Source organism: Acanthopagrus latus, chromosome 20 (assembly GCF_904848185.1).
Source record: "Acanthopagrus latus isolate v.2019 chromosome 20, fAcaLat1.1, whole genome shotgun sequence".
NCBI lineage: Eukaryota > Metazoa > Chordata > Actinopteri > Spariformes > Sparidae > Acanthopagrus > Acanthopagrus latus.
Genome location: NC_051058.1, coordinates 2,616,992 through 2,638,997, shown reverse-complemented (window position 1 = coordinate 2,638,997; position 22,006 = coordinate 2,616,992). Strand labels below are relative to the sequence as shown.

The following is a 22,006-nucleotide window of genomic DNA, read 5'->3' as shown; positions in this document are numbered from 1 at the left end:
ACTGGAGCTGCCGCTTCTCTCACACCTTCAACCAGCTGATCACCTGCCTCACACACCTGCTGCTCATCTAAGTCTGTTCATCTAATGCATCTCTACTCTACTCTGCCCTTCACTCGTGGCCAGACTGTGTTTGACTACACAATGTGGTAGATGGCTGAATCGCTTGTGTCTTTTCTACGACCTTTTACCTACATGTGTTTTTGCTCTTCCACTGACTTACCCTTGTTCCTCCTGTGACTCCACCTGCCTGGACCTACCTACCTGGAGTCAGTTTATCAAATATTTATCATACATTAAATATATAATATAAACTAAAAGTTATGCTTCTCATGATGTAGAATCACTAATTATTTTCCATAATCCAAGCACATCAGGCAGACCTACACTTGGCACACAAAGTGAAAAATGTGATCCAAGAACCATTTTGCATCTTAACAACACAGTACAATACAGTAGCTGTTGGCTCTCAGCTTATGGCCTCATTAACAGCGTCTTTTTGCTGTCCGGCTGTCATTGTCCACAAGAGAATCTTACCATTTATAATAAAAACATTGACATGTTCATTTATGCCCCTTCAATGTGTGTCTGTGTACTCACCCCATCAGCTTTATGGGACCAGTGAGGGCCCATATGGAGCCAGAAATGAAAGACCTGCAGACACAACTGAGGGCTGAAAAAACACTACAACCTTGCCCGTGTGATTTTTGGGAGCAAATAAGTGATTTTTGGAGACTTTAGAATTATACATTAGTGCAAGAAAAGAAAGGCCAAGAAGAATAGTGCGTGTTTTGTGTAAGAACGTTACTACATTATTTATCATAAGGTATTAGTTCTCTATCAATAAACAATTTGATATCAAATAGGGTAAGGGCTGTCAGAATATCAGGTTTTCATGGGCGATTATTGCGGCCAAAAGAACTCATGATAACGATATTATCCTGATATATACAGACATTTTGGAGAAAAAATGCTCTCTGTCAAACCCACCTTCACTTTGTTTTACTGTGTGTCGTCTCTGTTTCTTTTTTTTTTTGTCAAATGATAAATGTTTTTGAGTGTAGGGAGGTGGAGAGAGAGTCTCTGTAACCATAAATGTCTGACGTTTTGACGTGACTTTGCACAGTCGTAGTAAATCAACGAGCAGCAGCCGCACAGCAGATTCATGCCACACACTAGCTAGCTAACAGTTACTGCAGCTTTTCCTTTTCTTTCTGTTGAATGGCGTTTGGCAACCAGTGTCAAGGCGCATTACCGCCAGCTACTAGAACAAAGCAAGAACAGAAAGACACAGCAACTATTATTATTACATGTCCATCATTAGCATATTATCAATATCTATTTCTTTGAATATTACAGGTACTGTCGTTACTGGTCATTGACGACACCCATAGCTCTGGATGTAGAATTTTTAATTGTTGTACTGGATTAACATGACTATTGAATGCATGCATACGAATTTCATTTGAATGTGTTGAGTGCTAAAATTCGAATATTTAACATTTGATCTTTTTTTTTAATTTTTTGGTTGGTTTATGTTTTTTTCAGCCTTGACTTAATTGTCTGGCTTCTGAAACCAAACCTGAGCTCTAACAAACAGTCCCGCACAACTGGCGAGATAGTGGCAAATCTGTCTGAGGAGTTACACCGTGTTCTGTGACCTGATCATTCATAGATTTGTCTGCACACCACTACCACCTCACCTGTTGACATTTGGTCGCCTGTTTTTAAAAGTCTCCGGTTGTGTTTGACTGTTCACAGATCAGACCACAAACAGGGAAGTTCTGTAAGTGAAAGGTTTGCGGCTGTTTTTCACGTGCAGATGCTAAACGCAGCAGCTGGCTGGAGTCACAATGTGAGTGTCATTTGTGTAACTGTCTCTCCTCAGCTCCGATGAATTCAGGGGAGGATCGTGCAAATAATAGGAGGAGACGTGTCAACAGAGTCTGATTATGTACTGAGGTCACGCTATTTGCACCTGTCATTTTTTGTCAGTGAGACTGTCACTGATTATCAGAAACGAGTAATTGGGCTATTATTTATGGGGAAAATATCTGATTAATGTAATGCATACAAATGAGAAATCTCTACGGACGGCAAAGAAACTTTTCTTTGTTTTGTTAAAAAAAATGTAAAAATGTCTGATTGCATTTACCTCAGTATTAACAATCATCTGCACCTCCTACTGCTCCCCCTCCTCTCGTTAATGATTCAATTATGATTATATATTTGTCTTTTTTTTCAAGAAATAGTTTTTTTTCAATCCTTTTTTTCTCAGGCAGAGTTGGCCAAAGTAAATATTTGTACTCGAGATCACTGCGTTATCCGTCTGAGCTCAGTGATCTCATAGAAATCCCGCAACTCATGTGCTCCTACAGTACGAGCTCTCCTTCACTGACAGAGTGTGTCTGGAGGGCAGCACCAGGATCAGTTCAAGAGCTGACTGCGTAATGAGCTGCTGCATTAGTAACTCAGGCACTGAGTGCACACAGCAACGCCATTTTCTAAGTAAATCTGGCCCTCAGCAGCAACATTTCTTACGCTGTTGATTTACAACTGACTTCAGTAATGATTCGTGTTTTTATTCAGGAGTTGTTCATCTTCAGTCAATGAGAAAATACTAGGATGTATTACTAAAAGACTGACCTTCATACTTTAAGAGTGATTCAGCACTGAATTATTTTCTTTATCTGTGCTTTTATGAAATGACTTTTGAAATTGCAGCCTGCTGTGAACCACTTTCAGCCACACCTGAACTAGTTTCGCATTTTACAATACAGGACATCAAAAGTGTGAATCAGCAGCATTTCCAGCAAGGGACAAGAGCTCTATTAGCCCAGACACCCATAGTTGCTCTCACTTCCTACTTCTCCTTCTCGCTGTTCAAAATACCCAACAGAATCTTGCTATCACTGTGTGTGTTAAGCATGAGTGAGTGTGTGACTGGTCCGAAATATCCCACACACAGTTTATGGCACCTAACTCTCTGATGTTGGATAAGAGGACTAATGGGAAAAATCCCAAAAGTGAGCAACATCAGTTAAATGTCCACGCCCATCCCCTGAGCCTGTTTACCTGAGCTGGATAGTCAAACAGCCACTGCTCTCTGGGTTTGTCCTCATAGGTGGTCACCGCCTCGGTCATCTCATGTCGAACTGTGGAGCGCATGGTGTCCAGAACCCGGTTCAACCACACCTCCACCTTACACACACCAAAAAACACAAAAATTCAAGAAAGAGCCACGAATACAAATGCAGGAAAACATTGCAATGCGTGTCACGTGAGCACCGACGGGCTCTCTTATCAATGGACCCTAATGAGGTCATTAATAAGCATTAGAGTGGAAGTGAAGTCAGGCAAATACTATGGGATGTAATGGAAAATTAATGGATTTATAGGCTTTGATATGCAAAACCCCAGGGGCAACGACAGACTCAATTCCATTTCTCTCATTTATCGTGATATCTTTATTTGATATACATTTTCTCCTACAACAGACATGGGCAGGTATGTGATTTTTTTTTTCCCTCCTATCACATTCATCTACAGAAATCGCCACTTCTTGCACATACATTTAAATGCAGAACAATGTTTTGGGTGAGGCCACTGCCAGCTGCGGTTGCGACTCACATGCCTAAACATTGTAGCCTTTTCCATGTACACTTGTTGTGGAATGTATTATTGTACTAACTGCTGCTATTGTGATTTGATGTAACTTGATTTGATTTGATTTGACTTGACTTGACTTGATTTGGATTGATTTGATTTGATTTGATGTTGTCCTTGACGCTGCTTTTTTTTACTGGCTCAGTCTCACTAAAATATATTTCAATCTCAATGTGACTTCCTAGTTAAATAAAGGTTATATACATGTTATGTGCATGTCTGTCTGTCAATGTGTGTGTGATTATTGTGTCTTGTGCTCTTGTCTTGTGTGTCTTGCATGCGAATGTCTGTCACAGAGAATCCAGTCTGCATCCAGTTCAAAAACTTGAGTGACAAGGACGTTTTTGTACTGCTTCTGCACATCTGTCAGAACTCAGTACGTTTAAATAATAGCAAATAACTACACAGCTAAACCACCACCTAACGTAGAGGAAGCTCTATAGTACATGGAAGTTTAAACCTTCATATCAGTGAATCGTTTTTTTGTTTTTTTTATGAAGACCTGATAATATCTGACAGAGATGTGGACTTCAGTCATTGTTTTGATGGCTTGTACACTGACTTGGCAGAAAAACTACTCTACTTGGATGTTAAAGACTCTGGACTCGAATCACTTACCATTTCTTGTATTCTGTTTAGTTATTTAGTCTTTTCAGTCTGACTCAAAGTATTTCAAGCTTTTTGAGAGTATTTTGATTGAGAGGAAATTAATTTAATATGCGTTTATAATATATCTATTTGTTGTTTGTTTACATTTATTCTCCTTATATGAATGTACATCATAAAAATCTGATTATTGTCATACTTTTTAAACAGACTAGAGAATTAATTGGTCAATAACGTCATTATTAGACAGGTACTGATACGTGACCTTTTCTCTTTAGATAAGGCTGCAGTGTCCTGGGTGGTAACAAAATGATTCAGGTCTCCAATTAACATAACCTGAGATTTGGACTGAAAGACTTGAACTGAACGCGTCATATTCCAGCTTGATTATTGAGTTTGCTGAGCACTGTTAACATCAGCACTTTGTCACCTAATTTTTAAGCAGTCTAACATCTTGTTTCATGTGCTGTGGCTATAATGAAGACACTTTGTTCCTGTTACTCTCAGCTACATAATGTGTTGAGAAATTAAATAAAAATGGATTATTGAGTGTACCTTGGCAAAAAAGTTAACAACCAGTGATAAAGGTTAGTCGGGAGTCCTGTGAATCAAAGGGTTCAGAGGTATTTCACCTGTCCAGTGCAGTCACAGAGCTGATTAAAGGGGACATACTCCTCCTCCTTGCTGTACATGCCCAGACCAGTCTTAGAAGGATTCTCCTCTCCATCTGCTTCAAATCTCATCTTAGCCATGTTGTCAAACAGCTTAGACAGATGCTTCTGGACCTGAGCAAACACACAGACACATTCAGCCCGGCTCTGTTAGCACTCCGCTCACGGTCTGACTGCTGTTTTCTTCTTCGCCGCTGCACGAAAACATAACGTTTCATCACTGTTTTTTCAGAGTCATTCATAGAAGGGCAGGACCCATGTTCTGCAGCATGCCTGCTAACTTCCTCTTCGAGAGATTTAGTGGCAAATTGTGTTTAACGGTGATTTATTTCTCTGAGGTTGTAATGCATAAGACAATGTGCTGATGTTGGGGGCGAGAAATCTATGACCGACATTGCCCCTGTGTGGACACCGAGGGTACTACAAATTCGACTGCACTCAGCAAAAGAGATTGTTAAAAAGAATCTTGCTATGCGCAGTGTAAAATGTTTTTTTCTGACTCAGTGAACAGACTGAAGCATTAAGTTCATCGCTACCCCTCAAGCGAAAATTAGCGTAGCCACCTGGTGTGGGTTGGTCCCATTAGACAGGATGTCCAGCAGATCGGCTGAAGAAATGAAGTAAAATCTGGGGAAAGCCAGACGCTTGGTATCCAGGTATTCTGTCAGAGCTTTTTCACATAGAGACAGCCTGTAGACAAATACACAGAGTGAGTGTGTGCATCCATTTATGAGAATGATGTGAGAGTGCTCCTGGTAACAGACATAAAGAGTAGAAACAGAGAGAACTCTCACCTGCTCTGGATGTCCTCCAGCTTACCAAACAGGCCTGGTTTATTGGTGGCCTCCACCACGTTGGGCGTTTGATGCACGGCGTTCGCCAGCTCTTTGAAATCGGCATCAATCCCCTCGAAGCGCCTGGAGTCCTGCGGAGGATTTCACGAGGGAGCCCAGCCAGGGGGTTTAGGTTCCCAAAGGAGAGAAGTGGGGGGGGGGGATCAGGTTTAATAGCAAACATCTGGCTTTAAGCACAGCCGAACATCGCGGGAGCAATTAGAAAGTCATGTAATCTCGTCTCCTAAACCAGCAGTACGAGCCAATTAATGCTTTCTTAATTAACAGCTATTGCAGTCATGCTATCTGGGTTCATATGGCGACGACAAGGGCGCAGGTTAAGGCCTGCATGCATATGAGCCTGTCAGTGATGTACACCTATAGAGCTGTAATTAACTGTGTGTGTGTGTGTGTGATCCTATCTGCTCAGTGTGTCACCTCAGGCAGCTGTGAGCGGATATCCTCTGAGCCAATGAAGATGCTTTCCAGGTGGGTCCATGTTCGCTGCACCTCGAACCAGATGGAGATGACGGAGTCGGCCACAGACAGCTTGCTCTGCCACGACGACACCTCATCCAGAAAGTGGGCGATGTACTTGGACGACATGAGGTTCTGCAGCTGCACCTGGTTGTCCTCCAGCGTCTCGATAAGCTCCTCGTCTGTGCGCAGCAGAGGCACCCGGGTCCGGTGGTGGGGCTCGTACTGGAACCGCATACCTGGATGATCAATACGCTCTGTCAATAGGTCATAAACTCTGGATGTCGGGATGAAAAACACTCATGTGGAATAAAAGCCAGACAAACACGGACTCAGAGAGTCTGGGTACAGTAAACAGTCCCTCTCTGCACCTGTCCACGTGGAGTTGAGCTCCGAGAGGACTTTCTCCATCCCCATCTCTTTCACGGCCTTGTCCACGATCCCTCTCACCTCCTCTTCAAAGCAGTGCAGGTTCAGCTGCAGCAGGTCAGCCAGAGTGGTGTCCTGCCCATAGAAAGCCACATCAGTACTTTACCCACAATTCATCTGATCGCCATTATGTAATATGATAATATTAGTAACATATTACTGCCGAGCAACCAGAACCAGAGCCTGGCAGCCGGGGCAGGCGGCTGAACTGCAATCTGCAGTCCCTACTGACATCATGACAGAGGAGAAGAGACAGAAGAGGATGTTGATGGAGGAAACTAAGAGAAAATCTCAGACTTGCTTTCAGTCGCTGGCGAAAGCTTCACAAAATAAAAGGCAAGATGGTCGCATGTCTTGTGTTGTTGCTCTTGCTTGATATTTGGTTATGTTAAGTTTTCAATTTGATTACCAGCCAAGTCAGCCCATTTTAACAGAGGTTTAGCTGAGAGCCTGTATCAGACAGATACATTTATAGTTGTAGTCTCTGGTTCTGCTTATGGTAGCTTGGAGAGCTGTTACTGCTCTGAGTTTTGTGCAACGCCTGCATAAACTTTGACTGCTGCATGGCAAAAACATACAGTGGGTTTTTTTCATGAACAGCCAGCTCAATGAATGAAGACAGAATGAATGGTGAGAACAAATTGCCAGATTTGTCATTAGTCACTCCTTAGTTGCTCAGAGTGTCTGAAAAATTGACAAAGTTGGACTTTCTCAAATTTCATGCGAGAGTGTGAAATAGTTCATTAATGAATTGGACCAACTTTAAAGGGAGGTGGATTGAAAAGGATTGTATCGTAGCATCTAAAACTGTATTTTCTTGTAAGGCCTATAACTATATCAGGCAGAGTGACGACTGGCACACCGTTGCGCGTCATTGTGGGAAGACGCATCTGGGAGAGAGTTATCGTTTGGTCCATGAACACCTGGAGAGCAGCAGGTTTCAGGCTCCCTGCTTGGGAGCAACAACTCGTCCTGAGAGGCTCTCCCCATATACAACAAGGTTAGAGTGTTCCTCCTCCCCCGCTCGTGCAGTCTCCTGGTAGCACAGTGTTGTTTGAGGCACCAAGCAACGTAAAAGAAACTCAACAATACTGCTGACCAGCCAGTCTTATCATCGGCTTTATGCGACCGGCCACCGCACCCTGATGGCGGGTTGCATTTCTCAAAAATTTGAGTGCGTTTCCCCTGCGGTCAGCACCGCCGCAGCCTTAACACTGCTCAAATAAAAGGGATGACTAGCGGTTTCGCCGCAATGTTTGATGAGGCTTTAGTGTGCAGCCTGCTAAATGTGAGTTTAACACACCATACTTTACCACTAGTTCTATAAGGCCAATTTAGACTCTGTAATACATTTTTGTACAAACTAAACAGCTGGAGCAGAACAAACAGTACAAACAAGTCCAGTGAGGATGCAGACGGAGCTGGGAGAGGAAATAAGAAAATAATTGGAGAAAGCTGCCTTGTGTGTATCCCCTCCTCAAGCGCGCCCTTAAATCGTTGGCACGTTATAACAACACTGCTTGTTAAAAATGAAAATTGCAGCCGATGTAAAGCTTGTAAATATAAATCACAAATTGGAAACATGAGCATAACTATAGCATCTATATTTGTCTTCAACAGAATAAATTTGAAACCTGGTCCATTTTGAAGCGGACTCCAGTAGCAGCCATCAGCTGATGCCAGTGTCGGGGTCGTATGGCCGGGTTTTGTAGCTCTGCCACAGCCCGGAGGGAGATGAGGAGGTTCTTCACCCTGTTGTCCAAACCTGTGAAGGCCTCCCACGCTCTGACCTATCAGGGACAGAGGCCAGGGATCAGTACAAGAGAACCCGCACTACACATGCTGGGTGCTTCCCAGCTTCGATCGAGGACTTGCAACTAAGGTTTTTGAGGTTTTTGCTCTTCCTTCACCTGCAAACTGCTTCCATAGCTTATAGTAACCGGCCACTTGTCAGTCAGCCCCGACCCCCTTGTTCGCTGTTACTACACCTGACCAGCTTTATGTTCTTGCAAGGCAACACATGCGTTCACCTTTTTTTCACTATTCATTTTTAAATAGTTTTATTTATCCAGTGCCTCACTCAAGGTTAGCGCATATCAATGAACATTAATCTACACATGCCAGAATTAGCCGAGGGGCTAGTTTTCAGCTCTGGTCTCTGTTCAGGTATAAAGTTGGCAACACTCTTGCTGTCTTTCTCTACCTTTAATCGTAATAATCTTTTAAACAGCGGATCTTTGATTTCAGGAAGGGGGGGACACAAGCTGTTACAGATTTCTTTGCTCTGAGTTTATTAACTATATAGCTAGCAAGCTAATTATGCTAGTGTTAGCTCCATGAGTTGGTGTGAGATTTTTTTTGTAATGCTAATGTTCCTGTTTTGCTGTGTGCTCATTAACTATACACATGAAACAGAGAAATGTACTAGTGTTAGCCAAATCTGGTTTGGCTAACTAGCTTAAATGCTTTTCTTTATTTCAAACTGTATGTTTTAACTTTTAATATAATGGAATTCAGGATTATAAGGAAGATAAGCTAACTCAGAAGTTAGCATCGCCCTTGTTCCCTCGACAAAAAGCCAACGCTATATGACATGACGAAATTCACTTTAGCCTGACATGCTAAGAGTTACAGGTTTTGTTACAGCAAACAAAGACAAACACACCGTTTAATCCATTCCTGACATGTTTGCGCTTGTGCTTTGGGATTTGAAAATGCTAAAAAATAGGCTGCCAGCCTCTAACCTCCTGAAACTCAGAGTATCTCTCTTACTACAGCCCACTGCACACTGTTTAAACATGTGGAGAAGTCCACAGCTTGACAGGCCTGCTGTGCCTAGCTACATTTGCTGAGGTTATGATGGGATAATGGCTGTTCAGAGGAGGGCTCTCGTGATCGGTCAACTGCTTTTGGAAATTACTTATTCATCGTATTTCAAGGGTCATTTTTCCTCTCCACCTTTTTTCAACCTCACACATTTTGCAGTTTACCTATATAAGATGTCCTCCTGTCCGTCCCCGCTCTCTCCCCTCACCTCTTTATCCAGCCCCCGTATTTCTTTAGAGAAGCGTTTGCACTCCAGCTCCATGTCCTCCACATTGATCTCTCGCCAGGGAGTCGTCCTCCACGCCGCCATGCTGGATTCCACCATGGTGATCATGTCCCACAGCTCCTTCAGCAGGCCCACCTCACGCCTCAGGGGATACAGGAGAGTGGACACGGTGAATGAAACCAGCGTGAAAAGTGAAACTCTTCAGATACTGACTGTGAATGTAAAAGAGTGTCCCTGCTATAATGGCTCATTAGTTTTGAATTTGGCACAGGATCGCCAGTGTTTTTTCTCCTTCCAGCTTTGGGCTTTACCTGCATTGTCGGAGCTGTTTGTACTCGGAGACGGTGACCTCGAACAGGCTGGCAGACTCCACCAGGGAGGCCATCACTGCCTCCCGCTCCCGGATCTGCCGGTGGAACGCATCCAACATCTGGTAGGGGCTCTCGCTGTCAAACCTGGACGATTGCATGAGCCCACACAGGCACCCATCAAAACACACACACACACACACACACATTTGCACAAGCCCAGTATAAATCAGGCTGTGTTTAGGTAATGAGGGGCTGCGATTATGCCAAGCCTGACTTGGCTGCAGCGTAACCAGACCAGAGTCTCCAGAACTAAACGCACACGGTGACAATTAACAATGACTTCCATGACATTAATGGGGAAATAATCACCAGGTTATTAAGAGACCAATTACACACATAACTAATCTGACAATTAGACGTTATGACGAAGCATCTCTACCTATGAATTAATTATCATTATGTTAAGATTCAATTAGCCTTGTCGGATGTGAGAGCCTCGAGATAACACTTCTCTACGAGGGCAGAAAGGTGACGTTTTTATCTCTTCGCGGCTGCTCGCTGAACTTGGGAAAGGAAACTGTGAAACTGAACACTCAAATCAAACGGGAACAATTTATTTAAACCTCCCACTATTCAGCCTCAGGTGGATGCAAATCTTTGCAGGGAAAACAACACATCTAGAACTTCATTTCAAGAGATCAACGAGCCAAACGGTGTTATCAGCACATACATGTACCAATTTGCCCGACAGCGTGAATATCAGGTCAGTACCCGAGCTAGAAAAACAGGCGATTACTTGGCAGCCAAAATCCGTTCTGATGAATAATGCACTCCACTCCTAACACTCCAAAAGGACTTCAAGTAGTAATCAAATGGTGTTATTAGGTGTTATTAGCATCTTTTTCATTTGATTCAGTGTGACAGAGTGAACTGATGTTTCCACATTTAAAAAACAAGCAAGTTCGTCTTCAGTGACTGAAATGTCAGGAAACTTCAAGGAAATGCGAGGCCTCCTTCCACTGAACTCAAAAAAACATGATTAAACATTCATGAACTGTAGACACCAGATCATTTCTCGTCATTGATGAAAACGAAAAGGAAACAGGAACTAAAACTGAAAAACTAAATTGCATTAAATCAGTTAGTAGAAACCTTCACAATGTCTGGTAGTTTCTGTAGTTCAGGGAGGCAAGAGGGATAAAATAATAACTGGTTGAAATAAAACATTAGCAAATCTCATTATATTTATAAAAAAAAAAAATTCTAGCTACTAGTGTAAAGTTACATGACTAGCTGCAAATGGTGTGCACAATCCCATGAGCTACATGCAATCTGCAGTGGGCAAGCAGAACTGGTATTTCTCTTATTTCTTGTTTAATGTTAGTTCTTTTATCTGTAATTCATTGTTCCAAACAGATGTTTTTGGAGCATTCAGCAACGTTCACAGTATTATATTGCTCCTGTCCCAACTTGTTTGAAATGTGCCATTGCCATAGAATTCAGAATAAGCATCTATTTACAGAAATCAATGAAGCTGATTGAACATTATATCATATGATATATTGTCTTTGTGCTGTTTTCGGTTGTAAATATATCTAAATGATAAATGTAAATTATTACATCCTGTTTTATTTGTGTTTTACACAGCGTCCAGACTTTTTAACACTTACAGTTGACCCTATACTTGCTTAAAACAACACAACAGTGTGTAATAAACCTTTTACATTGTTTGGTGACATGTGGTGTTAAAATAAAGGGTTCCAAAAGATATCAAGGCTGGTATAAATTCTACCTGAAGGGCCCGTTGTTGCGGAAGTGCTCCCGGAAGGTGTGCTGCTCCACATCGAATGAGGCACACTTTCGACGCAGGCCGGCCACCTCGATGGCCTGCAGAGGCGCCACCTGCTGTTTGACCAACACTGCCTGCTTCCTCACATTGTTCCACTTCTCTGGCAACTCCTACAGATAAACAGATTGATAGATATAGGGAGAGGGAGATGAAGAGACAGAGATAAAAGCAAGGCAGGCAGGAGTGACAGATGATGAATTGCCGGGAGGAAGAGGGCAGAACGAAAGTCGAGCGATTGGAAGACACGGAGAAAAAGTAAGTGAAATGGCTCCATCTCGGCTCAAAGAAACAAGAATATGTGTGAGCACAGAGGATGTGAAATGACTGAACATTAGTTCTTACCTCTAACTGTTTATAGACCACATCTGGCAGCTCCTGCTCATACACCTTCAGCAGAGCGATGGTTTGTTGCAGGGGCTCAAACATGGCATCTGTGGTGTTCTGTCTTTCCTTCATAGCCTGCAGGTGACCCATGACACCCACCAGGCCACCGTAGTCACCCTCCTCCACCCGCTGGCTCAGGCCAGCATCGGCCACACTGATAAACTTCTCCAGATCTGACAAACTGGGGAGAGATGTCAGCGGTAATTAAAGGGACACAGGTTCATTGATGTGTAAAATGAGTACAATCCAGATGAGATATGCGTCACACAGTGTCACTCAGCCTGTGAAACCAGGTGTATGGTGTCTTCTGTGGCTGTTGAGGGGTTTTGTGAAGTCTGATATAATAACCTGTAGTTATGTCATCATCAGGGTTATCTAAGCTTCGGGATCACAAATGTTTACCAGAAAACCTTATTAAAACAGGACGTGTGGAGTTTGATGGACAAATGACGAACACATTGTGGGAAAATGTAGGATCCAATGTTGGTGGATTTTGACTATTTAGTCTCTTAAACACCATAAGGTGCGACTTAGAGACATCTTTAGTGATGGACCCAAGGTCTTAGGGTGTTTTGGGTCAGCAGACACCCTAACCTCCAAGTAGTGCACTACACCACGTATCACCCCTCGTGCTCCACAGCCACCTTTATCCTTTCTTAGCTGGATGGCTGGAGTTTGGTGGCTGGAGTTTGGTGGAGTGCCTGATCCAGAGACTGTCCTGCAAAGCCACTACTCCCTATCTATGAGGTGGAATACTACAGCTACCAATTTACAAAACCCCTTGACATTTAGAAGCACTACTTCAGAGGCAGTTGGACTTGCTTGTGATTTATTCATTAGGGCTCATCAGTTCTACTGATGCAGTTAAATATACCAAGACTTGCTGTCATCATGCCATTCAGATTTAAATAGTCAATAACACACTCAGGCAGTGTTTCCCACACATAGACTTTACTTTGGGGGTTCACCCAAGGTTTTCCAAGAGAACGTATGTTGTGCGAGGTGACATTAAGCCCTCGCGCTGCCTCTCCTGTCCAATATCACACAGACAGAGGTCTTACATCCCGCCTGTAAACTGTGATTCGACATCTATTCTATTTAATGTAGACCTGCATGGCATTTTGTAGAATCTTGTAAGTGTGCCTGGTTTGTGCGATGTGATTAGGTGCCATGATGGTTTGGATGGGCCACATAATTAACAGCAAACTTCCTCATCACGCTGCTCACCTGTCTAATCAGAGGGGAAAATTTGAGGAGTGTTTACTTGATAAAACATACTGCTGATGAAGAAAGTCAGCAGAGCAGACACATACAGGGAGAGAGAAACTCAGGCGAGGCAAGACACTGTGTTTGTAAAGGTAACACTATGCAGGAACACATTTAAAGCAATCGTGAAAAATGTGTTTTGAGTCGCATGTTGTCAAACGTTGGTGTTTGACAACCTGCGAATGTGACTCAAACATATTTTTCAGCGTTCGAAGCTTGGTGATGAAGTGATTCTTCACAGGGCCTGTTTGGACAACAATGTCTCTGAAAAACAAACAGCGAATGCGCTAATCAGCCAGTAACATGCTAGAGCCAGTCGGCCACAACTGCTCTCTAAGCTCCGTCTCACAATCGTCCGTGCCTCTTTTCTGGAACAGGTTACAGTACTGCAAAAACACCAGTTTAAATTTATAAACCTGCTAACTTTAAACATGACTGGTGAAGATGTAGCAGCCAGTGTGAGTGTCCTTCACCTGTTAGTGACATGGTCAATGAGGTGCTGTTTGAACATGAAGCTCCACTTTTTGATGATGTTGAGCAAGGCGCTCTTCATGCTACGGCCATCCACCCTCATCCACCCATGGAACACATGCACCGGCTCCAGACCCTGCACCTCCTCATAGATCCTCTCGTACCTGCAGAAAGACAAGTTTTAGACAGGAAGTTGGAAGCTTAACTGTTTATTTCAGCTTGTTTTTAAGGTGAAATGACCTTCATCCCCCAAAACATATTCTAGACCCATTAGAGGAGATGACACTAGAAGTGACCACGGACAGAAACTTAAGAACACACACTCATGCTCCACTTCACCAACACCCACCCGTCCACCTGCTCTCTGAAGTTATCCAGCGTTGGTGGGCTCTCTGGGACATTGTCCTCGGTGTAACCCTCCGTCTCCTGGCTGCTGGGAACGTGACCGTATAGAAGGAACTGACGCATGAACTCCTTCCTGTCATCCACGTAAAGGTAGCTGTAGCGCTCCAGAGAGTTGCGAAACTCGCAGCATGTTGCCATGACGCCTTGCACGCGTTCCATGATGAGATTGCGCATTTCTGCCAGATCAGCCATGTCCTCCATGTCAGCCTGAGGGGAAGTTACTATTGTTTGCTTGGACACATGGCATGTTGATTGGGATGCTGCAAATGATAAAGAATAACATGTTGTAGATGAGGGGGTCAGTACAGTACCTGGTAGTGGGGGAAGGGGCTGTGCTGGGCCAGGCGTGGCACTAATGAGGAGACTCTGAACACATCGTTGATGAGGCTCTCCACCAGCTCAAAGAAACTGTCTCCGGTCCCGAACTCCAGAGGTGGAGTGAACACCATGTCAGGGACCTTCAGATCCAGCTGAGCCTCAAACAGAGGAGCCACGGACGCTCTCTGGTCTGGAGCCACAGGAAATAATACGAAACTGGTGAAACGGCAGTGAAAAACTCTGCGAGTGTCAAACAGTGTTCTTCAATGTTAGAGTGTCCTTTCAGAGATCTGCAAAATACTGATTTAAAGATGTCTTTCAGTGTGTTACAAACACACACAACAAGAGAAAACATACCATTCTCATGTGATTGGCGAGGACAACAAAATTACATGATGATGAGAATAACAAGTGGAATAAGAAGGGGATTTTTGAATATTGCAATCTCCATTTTTCATTAATAACTAATTGTTTCAAGGCCTAAGAAAAAATTATGCAATCATCGATTGTCCAGTACTTTGGTTTATGGACACATATCTCTATCATATATTTCTAAATTTAAAAGTGACTGAAATATGATATAATAAAGATGGCCTTGTGTGTTTTTCAGGCTAAATACTGTAAGGAGAAATATTCTGTTTATTTCCTGGCCTCTGGAGGATTGCTGTGCTGAGATATTTCCTGGTCAGTTCACACACTCCAGCACCTTCCTTTTCATAAAGAGACTGTTTGTTTGAAATAACATAAGGAAGAAGAAGGAGAGGAAGTAGAGGAGAAAGAACGTGCAGAATAAAGAGGAGAAGAAGAACTGGACTCAGTAGCAGCCTGGCAACAATCCCAGTCTATCTAAACTGGTTGACAAAACTCCTGCCAGCGAAGAAGTCCAGACCTATTTCATGTCCACAGCCAATACAGGCGGACAACCAATTGACATCAGAGCCCCCGAGGATGCGTTACCAAGTCGGAGCTGGCTGGAGGACGATGTTTTTGGTTCGTTGTAGAATCAGAGTAGCAGGGTGGAATTTTTTGGATATTACATTCAGAGTTGGCGGGCGACATTCTGGCTTGGAGACAACAGTAGTAACACCACCATCACTGCAGAACTACTAACAGTAACAGTAAGCATGAGTGTTTTTTTTTTCAGTGTCTGTGTGTCACTCGGCCATTAACGTCCTACCAGTGTTATCCAGGAAGAACTTGAGCGAGCACTCGATGCTGTTGAAGAATCCATCGATGATCATGTCGTCGATGTGCTCCACGTAGGCCTTCCACTCCTCAGAGCTCTGCTGGCCTTTGAACAGCTCCAGATTGCTCTAAGACGCGATAAAACGTGAGACTCATCCTAAATCAGCTCTAACGCATTTGAAAATCACTGTAAAAATTTCAAAGTGTATCAGGAACCGCTGACTTCATAATAACCTTGCAGAATGATGAAATGTGAGTGAAACTTAAAGTTCATTTGACATGTCACACAGCCACGAGGAAATCTTTTTTTTTAATCACCTTAAGCAGGAAGTGGATCTTTTCTCCAGAGGAGCGTATCAGACTGTAAAACCTCTCCAGCCTCTCTGCCCTGTCCTCCAGAATGAGCAGGGCGTCTTTTTTACCATCCTTCCTGTCAAACATCGGGCTGGTCCAGGACCTCATGCAGCTCTGGATCTCCTCCAAGTTGTCCTTGGTCCTCTGGAGCCGGCTCTCCAGGTCACAGACGGAGTCTCGCACTTCCTGGATATACTGCCAAATGTCTGGAGGGGGATGGTGGGCATGGGTGGTTGAGATTGGGGGGAAAAAAAACATGAAAACTGAAGCTATAAAGGGAGTGTGTGATTAAAACATTGACATCCCCTAAAAATGTTCGACGTCAGGGCCCGGAAAAGGTTTTACTAGTGTCTTGACTCTCTCATCACCGTGTTTGTGGCTGAGGCCATGGAACTGTCATTTAAACACAGTCAGTACTTTTTGCCGCAAGAGATCTCTCACTTATATCAAAACAAAAGAAGTGAGAGTTCATTTTCAAACAACCACCATCACACAAATCCCTCTACGTGACTCAGAATTGTTTACAGACGAGATGATACATTAAAGTCTTATGAACGTTATTTTATCTCACATTCCCCGAATTTCTTCCTCACTCTTACACTCTCTTGTTGTAGCAAAAGGCAGCTACATGTAACGCACCATAACCTCTACTGAAAGTAATAATTTCTCTGGATTTAAATACTGATATATACTGGTACAGAACAAAGGTGTAGTCATTTTTAGATGTTTTAATGCAGGAATGTTTCATATCACATCTTTAATTCAGCATTAAGTATAGTAAAGTGTATGGATGTATTGATCATATATTGGGTTCCAACATACCGTATAGCGGACACTTTAATTCTATTATTCTGAATCTATTTAATTTTCATACATTTTATTCTTTGCAGTGCACGCTTAGTCAACAGAATGCATGTTCTTAAGAAATGTAGATAGTTGTGTGAGTAGTTAAAAAGAAACACTAACCTGTTTTGTATAGTGTCTTGTAGTATTCTATATTATAACAATACATGAAGAGTGTCAGTGTGGACCTTTTAAAGGTGCAATATGTAAGAATTTTAATTAATGAAATTCAACAACAAACAAAACAACATTGAAAAAGTTTTGAAGTTATGATGTCTATGTGCTGTATTTCACAGATATCTGCTGGAGCATGCTAACTAACCATCATTAAAAATATATATATATATAACATTTCTGCATTAAAGTGTCTAAAAAAGATGAGAACGTTACTGTATATTTTGTTGGGTTGTGTATTCCTACCTTCTCAAACCCAGAGAAATCCATGATCTTACTCAATGGTGCATTTCATTTGCTCGCCTGTTGCCATAACTTCAGAGGAAAAATCACATGATTCGTCAGAGAGTGAGGGAGGAGGTCAGTAAACGTGACTCAGCATCAAACCAGTCATCTGTGAACATTTCTAGCTGAACAACGTCAGACAGAAGACATATCGCCTCTGATCCCAGACCAGTTCACATTGTAATCAAACTACATCTGTTTACTTGTTTTAATTGAGAGACCCCTGGTGGCAGGAATCACAAACTGTGCCTTTTAATTGGTTGCATGAAATTTATTATACAACCTTCTCAAGGCATTTGGTGCATGGAGCACATGGATACAACCACTACACAAGTGGACATGTTATCAGCACTACAATAGAATGGATGCTTTGTTTCCCTAGACGTGGGAAACTTACTTCAAGCTAGTTTTTTTCTTCAGTGCTGTCAGTGCTCATCAGGACCAGAAGATACGTACAGAGGACGACCATTCAATGCCCTTTACCAAATAAATCTACAGGAGACAAAAATCCTTACAGACTTCACATAAGTCTCTGGAATGTGAGCACACACACACACACACACTCGCACGTGCACATGTGTGCACACACATGCACACACAAAGCAGATAAGTGTGTAACCACTGCGTGTTCTGCAGAGGGACTGTGAGTCTATTCCCACAGACAGTCGGGTGCATTGGCTCGTGCCGTAAACACTCTTCTCATTTCTGCTACGTTCTTCTGGGAATCCTGCTGTCCAAGAAACAACGTGCCTGCCAGCAGAGTGTCAAGCAAAGCTTATCAATGATTGAACACTTCTTCTCGGATGTTATATGTTTCTCAAAATGCAAAGCCTCTCCGCTCATCATGTCAGAGCAGCCTGCTCTGCCCTGCGACTGGCAAGGATGGAGGGAAAAAACAGGCAGGAATATTTCTATAACAGCCTGTCAGCTTTCATATAAATACACATCAGCTTGGCCACTGTGTGTTGCTGTTTACATTATATACTCTCAAAATATACTGAATGTATATGTGTTAATATATCAGAGCTTTAACATTTGCTGTTCTTTCCTAAATAAATATCTGTGGGTCACAGTGGCATGACTGTGTACTGCAGTGCTACAGCAGCAGTGTTTGGGTTTGCAGCAGGAGCAAAGACATGGAGCTGACGGAAGCCCACTGGCCTGGTTACTGAAACATGCCAACCAATCTCCAAGCTACCAACATAGCAAAGCTAGCAGTTTTAACAGTCAGTTACCTCGCAGGATTTGCTTGCGTTTGATCAGTGGATTATTTCTCTTTATTACAAATTCTCCCATTTGTTGACTGAGGGTTTATCCGCCCCAAAACAGCTAGAATACAAGACTGTTCGTTAGCTGTGAGATAGCAAGCATTAAGAAGTGGGAGTGAGGTAAAAATCCATGTTTTGATCCCAAATATTAAAAACAACGACAACTTTGTGTCCCCTCAGTCTTGGTGTTTATTCCTCCAGAATCCAGGCTCTCCACAACTGTCTCCTGCCCCTGTGTAACGCTAACAGGTTTGCTCGTTTATCCAAAACGCCGCCGTCTGTCCTTCCACTCTGGTCTATTAGTCCAATTATTGGCACAGAAAGACATATCATGTGTCCTATATTTGCATTAAAAAAATATTCCAAAGGCATCAACAGCCCAATCCTCAAAATCATTGACTGGAATTATCTGAGGTAAAGCCAAGCTGACAGCCCGCAATTAAGCATAACTTCAAGCCTTAATATCATTTAAGATGTATAAAATTCACCCCCGTGGAGTATAAGCAGGGGAATTAGCTAAAGAGATCAGAACCATTTATTGTAGCAGGCTGTGGACATGTTTATTTCTGCTGTAAAGTTGGGCCTATCAACACGAACTCTTACAGTTATGACTCTCAAGTGGCCATTCGAAGAACTGCAGTTTTCGGCAGTTCCGCGTGTGTTTCATTTTTCCAGTGCCGGTGTGAAATGGCAAAGGAGCAAAGGAGACATTTAAACATGTCAACAGTCAAGCGCTGTATCAAGTGTTTCTCAGTTGGTGTACTAACCTTGGCTGTTCCAGTTCAGACTCTCCTCTGCCTTTTTCAGCTGAGCGTCGATGTCCCTGAGCTGGCCCTGAACCAGAGGCTGCTCCACGTCCAGCATCGACTGCATCACCTGCAGCCAGACGGTGGGAGACAGAGAAAGATGTGATGTGATTTTCAGCTCCCATTAAATGTGTACAGAAATATCATTTTAATAAAACTTCTATTTGGCTGCTGGAATAGCACACAGAGGCCCAGAGCATCAAGACAAGGATGTCATCCTCATTAAAGCCACCGTTTCTGGATCGTTCCGTGTTGCATTGATTTAATTGGACTTGAACTTTTGGCTACCTGAAGCAATGAAATGCTATATTTTTTAATATGTAATCATCTCATTGAGGGAGCCGCGATACGTGTGGCTGAGCTTTGTGGGAGCTGTCCTCTGTGAGGCCGAGTTAATTACATCACTGATTGCTCCTACACTGTTTTATGCTACATTATTAAAATTGCCATTTTGCCCCCATGCCCGTTTCCCATTAAGACCAACAATAGAATTAAGTGTTTGATAGTGTCTGTGAAAAAAAGAGTCATATTTTATGCAACTAATTTTCATTAAGAAAGTACACTGACACCATGCACATTTTCATTAGCATAACTTGAAAATCCTTATATCCTTATACGTCTGTTTGTTCGTTTTCTGTATGCACAGCCGTCACTGCAGTTCAGTTGAGAAGGATATAACTGATCCAAGCCACGATTTGGACGTTTCTGTTATAGTATCAGACAGCAGAAAAAAAAACAAAACATTAATAACCACGACAGCAGCCCCACGAGGCTGTGATGCTGTTTAAACACGACAAAACAAAACTAATGGATGGATGGAAACTGCAGGTTATGTTGTTGCATTGTGGAGCAACAACTATAATTACAGATATCTCTTATGGAAATGCAATTTGGAACTGTTTATTTAAAGGATATCACAGAAGAATGTATGAAATATGACCAGAGGGTGGCGCTAAAGACTAAAGGAAAAACATTACTGTATTTAAAAAAACTTACCATACCTTATGAAAGTTATGACCTCATGACTGCACTAGAAGATCATCAGGCGTCCTTCATATTAATTAGTATTCATTCTCTGGAGACAGCCAAATTCTTTAACACATGTCTTGGCAATCCAGCCAAAAGTTGGCTAGACTGACTACTTTACTGGCTAAATCCCTACTAAAGAAAAGGTACCAGCTCCTGGCTTAAAGTGAAACTCTTGCTAAAAAGCAACCCAGGCTTTATTTGTGAATGTATATGAGTCAAACCTTTGTGTAAATGCATAATTACGACAAAAGAGACACTTTTAAGATTTACTCTAGTTGAGTTTTCGGCAAGCTAATTTTCACTGGAGTGCATGGGGCACTGACACTAAGAATGCTCGACACAACATGAAACTTTGCTCACAGTATCACCAGGGTCTCACAGGTTAGGTCACTCCTACGGTGAGTAGTTCAAAAACTTTTCTTTTTAATAAACTCTGTGTATACAAACAATGTTCTCAATGCTCGTGTTCATGTGTAGAGACCCTGGTGATACTACGAGCAAAGTTTCCTGTTGTGTTGAGCCTTCTTAGTGTTTTAAAAATAGCACAAACACAAAAAGACCCTAGGTTGCATTTTGGCGAGAGTTTCACTTTAAGTCTGTACTACCAGCAACCAGATTAGAGATCATTTTGAAAACAGTGAAAACAGTGAAGCTAGCAGAAAGAAAGAGAATCCTGCCTGAAAGGATGTTAGTCTACATCTATTAAGTCAAACTACACCTAAAACAGTCATGTTCACTGCATGCAGTCACGCAACACAAACACCCAAAAACAACGGCATACAACATCTAAATTCATATCTGGTGACAGATGCACATTAATAAACAATTCTACTGAACTATCACTCTGGTTGTAGAAATCCAAGATCAGCAAATAGCGATGAGGTATTGCAGAACAAAGATGATAATTCCATCAGTTAGGAAGCAGACAGCCTGGCCCTTTCCTCTGTGCTCTGGTGGGGAATGTGATGAAATATTGGGCGTAACTTGATTTGTGCACTGAATTGGCTTGTACATTTCACATTAGAAAGGTGCACAGGCCCCTAGAATGTCATGGTGCGCAAGTAAAAATAACACTGCTGGTTTGAACGTTTTTGGAAACAAAGATCTATGATGAATATGTGATATTATGACATTGATATCATTGTTTTGTGCATTGGCAGCAGTAACAGATGAGACCCCTGCTCAGTTCACAGAGCCTACAATACATCTCTCAGTTGGGAAGACACATCCACATGTACGTGCCAGTCATGTGACCTGACTAGGGCTGTCTAAGTTAACATGATTGTAATAGAGCCGTTCATTTTTTTGACACGTGATTAACACGGGC

General features: G+C 42.5%; 1 protein-coding gene across 4 annotated transcripts in view; it reads right to left on the bottom strand.

Moving 5' to 3' along the window:
- dnah9 (dynein, axonemal, heavy chain 9) overlaps window positions 1-22,006 on the bottom strand; it is a 157,348-nt gene that overhangs the window by 121,509 nt on the left and 13,833 nt on the right. For all 4 annotated transcript variants that reach the window (XM_037081128.1, XM_037081131.1, XM_037081132.1 and 1 more), the window contains exons 14-30: window positions 19,612-19,720; window positions 16,239-16,480; window positions 15,913-16,048; window positions 14,729-14,925; window positions 14,362-14,624; window positions 14,015-14,176; window positions 12,234-12,456; window positions 11,835-12,001; window positions 10,043-10,186; window positions 9,714-9,873; window positions 8,314-8,469; window positions 6,622-6,754; window positions 6,212-6,489; window positions 5,735-5,865; window positions 5,504-5,630; window positions 4,902-5,054; window positions 3,073-3,198 (exon numbers count right to left, since the gene is read on the bottom strand). In XM_037081128.1, coding sequence (XP_036937023.1) covers window positions 3,073-3,198; window positions 4,902-5,054; window positions 5,504-5,630; window positions 5,735-5,865; window positions 6,212-6,489; window positions 6,622-6,754; window positions 8,314-8,469; window positions 9,714-9,873; window positions 10,043-10,186; window positions 11,835-12,001; window positions 12,234-12,456; window positions 14,015-14,176; window positions 14,362-14,624; window positions 14,729-14,925; window positions 15,913-16,048; window positions 16,239-16,480; window positions 19,612-19,720 — 2,907 coding nt within the window. The remainder of the gene's footprint in view (window positions 1-3,072; window positions 3,199-4,901; window positions 5,055-5,503; window positions 5,631-5,734; window positions 5,866-6,211; window positions 6,490-6,621; window positions 6,755-8,313; window positions 8,470-9,713; window positions 9,874-10,042; window positions 10,187-11,834; window positions 12,002-12,233; window positions 12,457-14,014; window positions 14,177-14,361; window positions 14,625-14,728; window positions 14,926-15,912; window positions 16,049-16,238; window positions 16,481-19,611; window positions 19,721-22,006) is intronic.